At 34.3% G+C, this 14,361-nt stretch overlaps 1 protein-coding gene across 8 annotated transcripts in view; it reads right to left on the bottom strand.

The window, feature by feature from the left end:
* The window catches only part of DMD (dystrophin), a 2,122,179-nt gene that overhangs the window by 1,160,284 nt on the left and 947,534 nt on the right, over nt 1-14,361 (bottom strand). For all 8 annotated transcript variants that reach the window (XM_074323910.2, XM_074323908.2, XM_074323912.2 and 5 more), the window contains one exon: nt 6,279-6,473. In XM_074323910.2, the coding sequence (XP_074180011.2) occupies nt 6,279-6,473 (195 nt within the window). The remainder of the gene's footprint in view (nt 1-6,278; nt 6,474-14,361) is intronic.

Here is a 14,361-nt window from a genome sequence, read left to right on the forward strand (position 1 = left end):
TGTCTTCCAGCCACACTGCATTTCCTGCTGGTCACTGATCAAGTTAAGCATGCTCCCGACACGTAGGCCTTTGCACTGACTATTTAAAATGCCCAGACATTACCCTTAGTAATATTTTTTTACTGATATATCCCCTCGGGCAAGGGAAGCAAAAGAAAAAAATAAACAAATGGGACTATATCAAAGTAAAAAGTTTTTTCATAGCGAAGGAAACCATCAGCAAAACAAACACATCCTACTAAATGGGAGAAGATATTGGCCAATGATACATCTCATAAGGGGTCTAAAATTTACAAAATTCATATAAAAAAACCTCGTACAACTCAACACTAAAAACAAACAAACAAATAAAACAAACAACCCAATTAAAAAGTGGGCAGAGGACATGAAGAGATATTTCTCCAAAGAGGACATACAGATGGCCAACAGACATATGAAAAGATGTTCAATGTCACTAATCATCAGAGAAATGCAAATAAAAACCACAATGAGATACCACCTCATCTCAGTCAGAATGGCTATCATCAGTAAATCAACAAAAAAGTCTTGGTGAGGATGTGGAGAAAAGGGAACCCTCATGCACTGTTGGTTGGATTGCAAATTGGTACAGCTACTATGGAAAACAGTATGGAGGTTCTTCAACAAATAAAAAATAGAACTACTTTATGACCCAGCAATTCCACTCATGGGTATTTATCCAAAGAAATCCAAAACAGTAATTCGAAAAAATATACGCACCCCTATGTTTACCACAGTGCTATTCACAATAGCCAAGATATGGAAAGAACTGAAATGCCCATCAATAGATGACTGGATAAAGAAATTGTGGTACATTTATACAGTGGTGTATTACTCTGCCCTAAAAAGGAATGAAATCTTACCACTGGCAACAACGTGGATGGATCTAGAAAGAAAATACTATGCTAAGGGAAATAAGTCGGATTGAGTAAGACAAATACCAAGTGATCTCACTTATATGTGGAATCAAAAGAACAGAATAAATGAGCAAACAAACAGAAATAGACTCAGACACAGAGAAAACACTGATGGTTGCTAGATGGGAGGGGGACTGGGGGACGGGGGAGAAGGTGAAGGGATTAGAAAGTACAAATTAGTAGTCACAAAATAGTCATGGGGATATGAAATACAGTATGGGGAATATAATCAATGATGTTGTAAAGATTGTATAGGGTGTCAGATGGGCACTGGACTTACTGGAGGGATCACTCATAGACTGAATAGATGCCAGACCACTGAGCTGTACACCTGAAGCTGATGTAGAATAATGCTGAATGGCAACTGTAATTATATATATATATATGGTCACAGGATATGGAGTACAGCATAGGGAATAGAGTCGTTGGAATTGTGACAGCTATATACAGTGTCAGAGGGGTAGTAGACTGGACTGGGAGGGAAGTTATCATTTTGTGAGGGGTGTAAATGTTTAATCATTATGCTATTTCGTACACCTAAAACTAATTTAAAAAAACCCTGAAATAAAGTAAAATGCTCAAACAGCCAGGCTGACTCCCTTCCCTTCTTCAAATCTTTGCTCCATTGTCTTTCTACTGTACTTCAAATTGCAATCCCACCTTTCACCATTCCCAATACTCCTGCCCCTGTCTTATACACCCACAGCCCACTCTGTGTTTTCTTTTCTTCTCATAACATGTTTCATCTGTAACATACAATATGTACTTATTTATTATTTCTTTGTTTGCTCATATTCTGTCTCCGCTGCTTTAATAAAAGCTGTATGAGAGCAGGGTCCATCAGTTTTGCTTACTGTTTTTGAAGCACTTACAGCAAAGCCTGGTCCATAGTAAGAGCTTAATAAATATTTTGAAGTGAATGAATCCTGACTCCTTAGATTAGCAGCTTATTCTAACAATTCCTTTTCGGTCTCAAGAGCCATGCATAATAGCTGACCCAGTCAAAGAAGACTGAACCAGTTTGCTTTATAATCTCCCTCTTTTAAAGCTCACAAGCTCTCCCCAGTGCTGTTGAGATTGAACAAAGGCTGCCTTTACTTCTCGATCCTATGTAGTCTACATTGGGCCCAAGCGTTCCGTCAACATCTGTGAGCTTTCTTCGTATGTACACACTTCCTGTCTCTCTCTTGGCTACCATAAACACAAAATGTTCTATCCACCTCAACCAGAAAATCCGTACTATCATCCGTTTAGATGAGATGAGATGAAGTGATGCATGTCTGACTTCTTTCCTTCCATTTCTTTTCTTCTTCAACCTTCCTTTTCTCCTTGTTTCCTTCCCTCCCTCCTTCCCTCTCCTTCTTCCTTCCTTTAATGGAATCTTTTTAAGCTGGCATGACTTCCATTAGAATTAGAAGCCAAGACATTTTCATATGCATTGGGCATGGCAGACCTCAGTATTCTACCATGCTTTGCCAAAATTCACCTTTGCTATGCTCAACATAGCACCTAAGAAACAGCACCGTGACAGGTGGCAGGTATAGTGGTTAACAGCATAGATCATGAGCTACTTTGCTCAGGTTCAAATCCTTGCTCCAAAGTTGTGTCAGCTTTGTCAGGTCACTTTCTATTTCTTCAGTTTCTTCATCTATAAAGTGGAGATAATGATTTTCGATACTTCACAGAGTTGTGGGGAAGATTAAATGAGTTAGTATATGTAATAGCTTTGCATGATATCAGACGGGTTGTAGTCTTGTTGTGGTTAATCACTTTGTGAGGGGTGTAAATGTCTAATTATTATGTTGTTTTGCACAGCAGGAACTAATAATAAAAAAAAAGAGTCAATATAGGCACATTATTAAAAGAGTGCCTAAGCACTGTGTAAAAGTTGATTCCCATTACCTTTTGGTAAAATCTAGTTGTCATCCTTATTCTAAGTCATGCTCTTATTTTTGCCCTAAAAATGTACCTTTATCAAGGCTAAGGCCTAACTGAGCAAATAAGGTACTCCTTAGTGAGGGAGCAGCACTGCCGCTGGGGAATTCCACACCAAGCTGTGCGGAGTGTTTTCCAGGATTTATGTTGGCAAGTGCCGAATAAACGGTACAGATGCCATTATTTCTTTCAAACTTGTGCTAGGTTGGGTCTCCCTAGAAACAGATCCTGAGAGTAGAATATGCATGGATATGATTTACTTGGAAATGATGCAAGTAGACACTGGTAAAGGAGTGCGGAGGGTAAAAATAAAGCCAGGGAAGAGTATAATATGAGGAAGATATCTACTGTGTACAATGGGGTGTCAATCCTGATCCCCCAGTCCTCTGCACTGGGCATGGTGTGCACTCTGATCTTCCGGTCAAAGTATATCACATGCCTCAGACTTACCCCAACTGAAGATGTGAATGAGCAGTGGTATTCACCCACTGAAAGCTATCTGTCACTCGTTGAGGTTTGTTGGGAGATGTGGGGAGGTGGAGCCTTAATCCCCTGAATTGTAGGGGCTCTGGGGACTTCACTGACCCCTAAGGCACAGAATCCTAGGAAGTTGCAGTTGGCGCTCAGTGAGGAAGGGGTAGAGGTGAGGCCTTAAAAGTACCTCACACACCAGGGCAACTGAAGCTTTCAGTAAAATCAGGTATATGGAGGCATTAGGGTAAATCCTTTGTATTGGGCCTCAGAATGAGTCATTTCTGCTTTCATGACAAGAGTTTTAATATTTAAAGCTCTCAGGGGCACAACTTGTGGAAACTTGAAACGTGTGATGCTCAAACTGTCAGTGTTCATACTGTATTGCTTTAATTTTTTATTCTGATAAGCATGCTTAACATGAGATCTACCGTCGTGACAAAATTTTAAGTGTACAATACGTTACTGTTACTATAGGCGCCATGGTGCACAACAGATCGCTGGAACTTACGCACCTTGCACAGCTGAAATTGTATACCACTGAACAGCTACTCCCCATTTCCTCTCCGTGGCCTCTGGAAACCACCATTCTACTCTGTTTTATGTTCATACTTTCATTTGAAATACTCTAAAGCAAGATTTGATGATTTAACACAGTAATTCTATTTTATCAAATGATATTGACACTTGACTTTTTTCTTAAAAAGTATTCCTAATACTGATCAAAACTTTCAAAAAATTTGATTCTTTCAAAATTACGGTACTATTCTTTTTGAAATGAATGTTACCTTTTTACACATAAACAATCACCATTAATTGATTCACAATGCTAAACTGGCTTTGATATGAAGATAAATATTACTTAGGTAGAAGTCCCTCATTCATCAGTACCTGTGCCTTAGCTAGTGTATTAGCTATTAAATGCAGATTTCTATATGTAAATAGGTGTTTATCTGCTTAGTCTTTGTCAAAATGACTAGGTAGCTTTCCAATTCAATATATCTATGAAAATCATATGTGCTATATTAGTTATATCTTGTTCAGAAAATAATTATTTTAACTCATCACATTATTTGTGCTGCATTGCCCTTGCAAGAAATATGTATGTTAAACCACAGCAATACCTACTACAGTTCCATAATTTGAGTCATGCAAATCTGTCAGAAATAAAATCAACCACAATTTAATTCCAAACCTTCCCAACCAGCAGCTGTACAAGTTATGTGCTCCCTTTCTATTTTTACTACTGGATAATGACAAAGATGAATGCCTTTAAGAGGAAATACATATTCATTGAAAAGACTGAGATCAAAACTATCCCCCTTCAAAAAGCCCACGAAGGTAGGAAGCCCATTTGCCTGCTGCAGATCTGTTGGGAGTGAGATGGAATTATGCTCAAAACTACATCTAATGAGGATTCAATAACCCTGTTAAATTAAACCTGTACTCCCTTTTTACAAAACCTAGTAATCGATACCACCAAAATCGGTGTCAGCTCTAATAGTATAAAATATATCTGGAAGAATGAATGATTAGCTATGGGTATAGCTAGGGGCCGATCATTCTGAGTGTGCCAGGGTTAAGATGTATGAAGACAAAGATATTCAATTGGCAACTTAATAAGATTAGGGTCACTGCTCTCCTGACCCATGTGTTCATGAACATGGAAAGGAATGAATATTAGCTCATTAGCCGTGATTTACATGTTGAATGACAATGATGAACTTACAAACTGTGCTGTCACGAGAAATTAGTTCATGTGAATAATGATACGAATGCTGGCACATCTCCTTTATCAATTGATTGGGTTTCTTTTCTTCACTGTCCTCATCAGCGATTTGACTTGTACTTCAAAGAGAGTATGAAATAGCACCATACTGAAATGGATGGAGTAGTTCGAGAGAGCCATGCATCTCTTATTTTACATGAGTGTGTAATTTCATAGCTTATTTGATATAATGCAAGACATAAAGCTCAAGTCACTCAAGATATTGCAACTCTGATTTCCAAAACAAACAAATAGCCTTATCTATTTGTATACTTATGCAGATAAATGTGTGATATGGAATGAGCTTTCAACAAATCATTTAGAGTATAAAATACTTTGGTTAATAGGTGCTGCTGAGAGCAAATTCATCTTCCATATATAATTTTATGCTATTTGCATTAGAAAATATCACGCTCTGGCTATACTGTAATATTTCATTTTGAATGTGAAATGTATGATCACAAAAATTATCTTGAGACATATATTATTATATACATTTTCTTGATGTTATATTCATTTATCTTCAGCTACTTCTCACTAAAATTCAGAGCCTATTTCTTTATCATGTTTTGTCTTCGTTTGGAATTCAGAACTTGTCGTTGGTGCTTTGAAAACAGCTGGATTTCGTTGGTAGCCCTTGCCTAGTAACTTTAAAGGAAATATTTTATTGCTTTCTATTCAATTAGATTCCATATAGTGTTGTATTGATACTGACACAAATTTGAAATTGAATATGTGTAAGAGGCAAATACCAAAGTAAAACAATAAGCAACAAGATGTAATCTAAAACCTCGTCTAATTTCCCTTTTTATGGGAGAAGAAAGTAAAATGTGTCAGTTGGGAATAAACCATTGTTCTATTACAGCTTCCTTTTTTTCTTTTTTTTTTTAATAAGCTCTCCTGCCCTAAATGTATGTCAAACAATTATTTTTGTGTATTCCTTCGTTTTAGGAGGTCTCTCAATGTTAAATATTATAAAACACCTCTTTTTACTTACATCTCTCATTTTACCCCAGATGTCGAAAGCTAACCATCCTACAAAGTATTTTAAGAATGACACATCTAAGTCAAAATATCCTCATTTTATATACTTAAGTCAACTGTTTTGGTCCCGCCAATGATCACTGTGATCATCTTGTCAAATCTAAATGAAAATGCTTTGCTTTTACCTTCAGAGATTCCTCTTGTTTAAAGAGATCTTCAAAATCTTTAGCACAGAGGTCAGGAGCATTGAGAAGTTGTTCCACTTCTGACAGAGCTTGTGAAACGTGAGTGATCTCGGTCACATATGTAGAAGGCACATAAGAAATTTCCAAAGGCATCTTTTCAGTCATCACCAACACCGATTCTTCATGGACGGTGTGCTGGTATAGATATACAAAAGAACAATTCTTTTAGCTTCCTAATAATGAAAAGACCTCTATTGAGTTTATACAGATTCCAGTTTATAGCTGACAGAGGGCTGAAAGTGGATAAAAATGTGTCAATCTAGTAAAAACGTTATTATTTATACACCCTTTCCTTCCAAAAAGTGCTAGAACGTTTTATAATAAGAGATACATCCACATTACTACCATGAATAGAAGAATGAAAGACCAAGAGCCATAAGGTCATAAGAGGAATAGATATACCCTAAGGAAAGGATAATTGTTACAACTGTTTTTGAAAAATGTAACTTTAAATTCCTGGAGTAGTCAGTTGGTATTGGGTAGGATGGATGGGGGGGGCACTCTACATCTGTGGTATTCATACCAAAGGAATCTTTCCCATACTCCCTCCCACCACCCCATACTGACTAGGGTACAAGAGGGGCAAAGGGTTTTTGGCTGGTATGTGCCTTACTATTAAGCAGGCCTCTCCTCCAAATTCCAGACATCAGGTCCTCTCTTTGATGCTAGCTTCCTGCTAAATTAAGCTGCTAAGGAAGGTACTATATGAATACAACTGAGGGTGGAATTCACATTTTAGTAAGAACCCCAGAAAGCCCTAAGATCTAAGGCAGCACCTGTCTCTCCTCCCTGCATCTATACTTTCCTACCTAGCATTCAAGTGATAGGCGTGATGGACATTGGGAGCTCAGAGTCTTTTTGGACCTAGCCAGTAGTACCTCTTTCCCTATTCCTTATAAGAGGAAGAAATAGATACTATTTGACGTGCAAATTCAAAAAGATGGATGACCTTTGCTATCTTCTGTCTACAATATAAGCAGCAAAACTCTTGTAACTGAAATTAGTTTCCCTGTAACTTTGTTTTGAATTGATCAACTGCCACCTGCCTGTTGAAGGGGTCAGCTGAGGGTTGGAGTAGCAGGGTCTCTGGGGAAGTTCTGACGATAAGCATGCTAACACAGCCATCTATGGCTGCACAGCCATCCTCATTTTTGCAGTAATGTAATTAAGTGGAGTTTAGGGTCCCAAACTGAAGCCGCACAAAGATGAGAAAATTATGAGGTGGTCCATTTACACTTTCTTTTTCATTTCTCAGGTACAGGATTCTTGTACTCAATTCTTCCATAATATAAAAATAAATTAATTCTAACTCAGATTTCTCATCTTCTTACAGCACTGCAAATTAACAGAATTACACAATGTAGCTTAAATTACACCATGATACCTTGCGCAAAGTTTGGTTTAATGTGCATATTTGACCAAATGCATAACACATATTCCTTCGTGATCAATGGTATGATAATCTACACACACTTCTAATTTTCCATTTAAAATAATATTAGAATTTCGGGCTACAGTTTGATGAGGACAATTCATAGATTTAACCATAGATTTTTAAATCGAAATTCTCAATCTCCTCATTTCAAACCAACCATTTCACCAATTTAAAAGAAAAATAAGTCAGCAGGCTATCTACAATTTCCACTGACACATTAGGTTTAACACTAAGCAGTAAACAACACAAGTCCGGCAAATTTACTCTGACTTTCATACGTTCCATTAGACTGGTAACTATTGCTCTTAATAAAAATTTCCAAGTTAATAAGTTTGTCTGTTTTATTTGCATCAGTTGCTTCAATTCCAGAGGGTAAGTTAGTTCTACATTATCTGAAACAAGAATATTTCCTATATCATTTTTATATAATAGCACAGTTATCTTTCTATTTACATGCATTTTATACCTGTATGTTTTCATAGAATAGTAGTTTTTGTTATTAGGGACAGAGTTGGGTAGAAGAAAAGTAATAATTTCTCTCTCTCTCGTATGTATGCGTGCATTTTTGTTTAATCAAGTGCTGTTTTAGAACGAGACCTATCTTCAAAATGTTTAGAAAACATCTCAGTCTTATTTTTAAAAAATCAATGAGTTCCAAAAGGTTTTGATATCTGTTATCATCATCATTTTCTCTTAGATGGAATGATTCTAAGTTTTTTATATCTTCTTTCTGGTTCATTTTTGAAATGTCATTTCCTAGATCTTCATTACATACATTTGAGATGTTCTCAGCTGTCTTAAATTCATATCAGTGCCTTATAAATTATAGTATTTATGGGTTACAGATAGCAAGGAACTTAACTGAACGGTTAAATACAATAAAAATAAACTCATAAACTGCTCTACTGCCTTGGATTTAATTTCCTCTAATACAATTTAAAACTCAAATTTCTAAATCTTTGGTGCTTGTGGCTAATGATATTTTGTTTTGAATAGAGGAACTTTATATATAAATGATATTTATTTAAATAATAATTAATTCTGACTATATACCTCTGAAGATCAGAGTGTGGTGTCTCAGAAATAAGATCCGGCATTGGCTGCAGGCTTAACCCGAGGCTCTAAGAACCAGAACACACTGTGCTCTGGCTTCTCATTGGTTGAGTTTTGAACCACTGGACTACAAGTGCATGCCATAGATTCTTTTATTGCATATTGATTCATGTACATATTTTCCTTGTTATAACATCACATTATCACATCAAGAGGAAAAAAAAACACACATTTTTTCCTGTAGTTTTATGGAAATCTCTTTTAGGAAAACGTTATGTAGTATCTATTTAAACCCAAAATTCTTCAAATAATTGAAGTTTTCTACCTGGTTCTAGAAACTATTTTTGCTTTTCTTTTGCTTTAAAGATGAAGCCCTTATTAACCTGATTGTAACACCCTTCAAAGAATCATTAGCTATTTATTGTATTGCAGGTAGGGTATGCTCCATTAATAATATGCTTATTGTAATTATTTTCAAGACTATCACATATAAGTCTTAGAGCAATGGGTATAAATTCATGGAAATGAGTGGACTAACTATACTACCTCCTATTCACACCATGCTCAGACACAACATGATGAGAGTCTCCAATCCATTTAGAAATATTAAAACTGTTATGGGTGATGAAAGCAAACAAAGAAATAGAAAGGTATATTCTATCACTTTAGAAAAGATCTTATTGAGAAAAATACTGCAATATTAGCTGTCCTTAACTGTTGATAAATGAGTAATCTTTCTGTTTTTTTCTTTTGCAAAATAAATTAAATTACAACGAATGCCTACAATTCCAAATGTCTTCCAGTTACAATTACCTGTGGGCAATGATTCAGATGTATTTTGTAAGTTAACTTTAAAAAGGTTAGTATCACACATTCAATACATTGAATAAAATCTGATCTATTGGAAGATTTAGCTCATCCTATTATCTTGACACATAATACCCAGTCATCACAGACAGGAAAAGTTAAGAGGTACATATCAGCTGAATAGGGAAACCTAAGGAATAATCCTGTGAACTTTTATGAAAAATAGAAATATTTTAAAACAACTCTTTGATATCATTGGGAAATGATCGACTCATTTTCTAGAAAACTCAGTTTTATACATTTTGAATATTCTCATTTATTATGAAGCTCTAATAGATTTTTTATATACAGATATATATGTAATAGATTTTTAGACAGATGTATCACAATTTTCATATATAAGAAACTGTTAAAAATTTAATGAAGAAAAAAAATTAATCAAGAGAGTCAGACATTTGGAGATCTAGTTTACTACCTACTCCTTAAAATGTATCATTCCTTTTGACACAGTCATGCAGGTGTATAATGAATAAGCTATATTCATTGAATGACTTTCAGTTTGGTTTAATAAAAATTTCAGACAGTTATTTAAAAATCAGTGTAATTGGCAGAATCATGTTCACTTTCTCTTCTTTATGCAAAACCCATGCTCTCATATTCAGATTTTGCCTTTTCATTTGAATTTCATTAACTCTGCCTTGAATGACTATATCCTTCTGAATCCTGATGTGTACAAATCCTGTCTAACCTTTTGAAAATGGACTTGCTTTTGTTAATGTTCTTTACCACCTTACATCATTATAGATATTCATGAGTCATTAGCAAGGAAGTGCTGTAGCCATACTAATTCATTTTATTTCTCTCTGTTCATATTCCTTTCTAATGATATATACCCAAAAGAATACACTATCCTCATTTTCTGGGAATGAAAATCAAGAGATGTGGAAGAAGACCTCAAAGTACCTATTTTTATTAAGAAATGAAAAACTCAATTGATGCTTAAAAAGTATTAGTATAGGACAAAACTATGATTTGTAACACCCATAGTCAAGGTAAAAACAGTTTTGAGATTTTGACCTATGTAGGTATCACTCATAAAGGTTTTTAAAAAAATAACATCAGTTTCTCTGAGACTTTAGTTATCACATTCTTTTTATTACTTAGAATTTATTTCTCTTTTTTTTGAGGAGGACTGAGAAAATGTATTTTTTCTTTCCCATTGGGACCTTTTATTTTTCAATTATAGTTGACATACAATATTATCAAATTTGTTTCTTGAAGGGCCACATAACTGCATGAAATGAAGGCAACCCTATTTTGAAACAAATGGTACATTACATCTAAGTTTTTAAAACAAAAAACTTTCCTCCATGATTGAAAGGACTTCTCTCTCCTCAATATAAAAGTTTCAAATGGGTTGTGGTTACTGGCATATTTATGAGTTATGTGGCCAAAGAATCTGAAGAAAGAAAATGTGCTATATGCCCTATTATTATGATATATCCCTTAAAACTACCTATAAATCTAGTATAAATATGGTATATAGAAGATATGTCAATGCCTTCAAAGTCTGACTAACAAAAATAGACTAGTACCTGGACAAAAAAGTAATACAGTGATAGAGCCATTTTTTTTTTTTTACTCTGTTACTGTTAATAAAGAAAAAGATGTGCCAAACCTTCAAAATAAAACAATTACTTATTAATGATTTAAAGTAAGTCCTGCTATGAAAATATTTTAATTTATATCTGATTATCTTTCCTCAAAATGACATTCTTAAATATTATAGATTATTTAAAAATAATAATACAATAGTGTGTAAATCCTAAATAGGATTACAAGTTTTATATGGATTCTAATGGGTCATAAATGAAATGGAAGTGGGAAAGAGTTATCTTACACAGGTAGATCTCTCTCCTTGTCACAAAAGTCTTCAGAGAAAGACAACTGAGTTTCCTTCTAGGGATCATTACAGTAAGAAGAGCAGTTGAGCTATTTTTTATTTATTTGGCCTCGATCATTTCTAGAAATTGTAAGCCTAAAAAGGCAAATATAAGCTAATTTGGCAAAGTCAAACAAAACACAAAAACCTCACCACATTAATCCACAGAGAGAATAAAAGACTCAACTAATAAGGCATACAAAAAAGAGTAGGACACACCTGAGATAGGTATGGGTTACTTTTTCCTGTTCACTGTTTTGCCATAAATGGCATGGCAATACCAGCATTCTGACAGTACCTGGCCTTGGTGCTTTTAATTCAGTCACTAGTGAAAAAGATCTTGAATAATCAATCTAATGAGTCCAGATGGATTGCTTATGATCTTACAGAGAGAAAATAGTAATGAGACAGTGTTTGCTCTTAGGTATGCCCACCCTTAATTGCATCATCTAGAAAATTACCTATGTCAAGCTATGAAACAAAAAAAGAGGAGGCTCAACCGTTGAATGATCATTTAGTAATTGATCAACAAACGATATTAAGCCTATAATTTACCTCTTGTTAAAAAAAACACACAAAATGCATAAAATAATCAGAGTAAAATATTGAAGAAAATCATCCTTTATAGTCATATCATATCTAAAGTTAGAATACATGTTTTTGGAGCAGGGCAGGCTGTCAGTGAGAGATATGCAGGTGAAGTTGGATTTGCCAATTTGTAAGTACATCCTACTTCTAAATGGCCAGGTAGGCATAGTGCCCTGTACAAAGGGTCTCAATGAGCTGGACCTGCTCATCGATCTACCGCATGTTAATTCTTCCCTGCCACACCTTCAAATTTACCTAATTCCTCAGAGCCAAGCTAAATCACCATCTAATTAAACTGATAAAATGAATCTCAGTAATGTGTTAATGGCTTATAGTGGTTTAAAAGCGTTAACTTTCAGATGATAACATCTGCATTTTAATAAGGAATTTCAATGAATTACCATAAATTAGTAACTTAGTAGAATTCTAGTCACTAAGTGTGGGCTGTGAAAGAAGTGAAAGAAAAGGGCTTTGGGTCCCACCAAGGTAAGCAGTAACACATAAGCACCAACATATATGGCCTACCTTCTAAGAAATCACCAGTCAAATAACATGACAATTTAATAAATAAGGTTATATACCCTAGGTACCTTACAATGTAAAATAAATGCAGAAAAGACTCATACATTATACGTGGCATACAGTAGGCTATGAAAAATATTTCTTGAATAAATGAATGAAGAAACTGTCAGTTTAAAAGGATAATTTTAAAAATATACATTTAACTGGAATTGCTGGGGGCTACAGTAGTAATATACTTTCCATTTTGGAATTCCCAGAATTCAAACAGAAATATTTTCTTCATTTCATAATGTAATCTTTATTGACAGAGATTTAAAAGGTCTTCCTGATTTAACTGTTGCATTTCTCCAATGTAATGAACACTAGCTAAATGCTATTACACATACATATCTTGATTATTAAGTTGCCTCTCAGATATTAACGTAACTCATTATTTGTGAACAAAAAAGAAATAACTATTTGGCATATTCTTATACAGAAAATTTTGGGAGGTCTACAATGTCTATCAGCAAAGTAAAATGTCTGAGAAGACCTGCAGTCAATAAATCTTTTGAATCCTGCTAAGTCTTCCAAAACCCTTCACATAAAACTTTTAATTTATATGCCCAGTATGTATTTTTTTACAGTAAGCTATCCCAATATATCAGTTTGGGAATACATGGGGATTTTTTAATATGTTCATATGTGAAAATGAATATATATACATACATACACTAATTTAATGTGAAAATAAAATTAACACAAGAAAAATATCTCAGAAAATCTGGCCATCATTTCTCTCTAGATTATTTAATGTGGCAACAAAGTATTTATGTCTGAATATGCAAGTGCAGTAATTCTGCTTTTGAATGAGACTTTAATAGAAATGTGATAGTGAAATGCCTATAATACATTATCCAATATGGTACTCCTTAGCCACATGTGACTATTTAAATTTAAATCTAAAGTATTTAAAAGAAAATACAATTAAAAATTTAGTTGCTGATGACATAAAATACACTATGGTATTCATTTTTAATAATCCAGAAAGTCAATAATGCAAAAGCTAGGCTCTTTACTTTCATCTGAAAAGTATTAATACTAGCACTATATGTATCAGAAAACAATTGTATATCTAGATTGATAGTTTTCCTCACAAAGGTGCTTTAGGCTGGTTACTAAATCTAACCTGAAATGTCAAAATCTGAAGATTCAGTTAATTTGTTATACTACATCTGATTGATTTTATTAAACTGGAATTTATATGTGTGTGTCTGTGTGTGTGTGTGTGTGTGTGCGTGCGTGTGTATGTGTGTGTATGTGTATATATATATATATATATATATATATATCTCCTCAATCTCTAAGTAACTTCATTCAACTATGATTAAATTAATAAAAACACCTATTGTGAAGTATATAAATGCATATGCATGATTTATCTACTAAAATTGTATTAATTTATGCATATACAGACGGGTGTCAAAAAATGTATACATATTTTAAGGAAGAAAAAAACTGTATTAAAATTGTAATACTCAATATATACCAATAACAAAAGATGAATACAAGTCATGTGTATACATTTTTTTGGCATCCCAGGTATGCATATGTATGTGTGTGTGTCTGTGTGTGTACATATACACAATATGGAAATGTTGAGATGATGGGAATATTACTTCATATACAAAAGTTTT

Source organism: Rhinolophus sinicus, chromosome 18 (genome assembly GCF_057876585.1).
Source record: "Rhinolophus sinicus isolate RSI-liver-muscle chromosome 18, RSI-T2T, whole genome shotgun sequence".
NCBI classification, from domain to species: domain Eukaryota; kingdom Metazoa; phylum Chordata; class Mammalia; order Chiroptera; family Rhinolophidae; genus Rhinolophus; species Rhinolophus sinicus.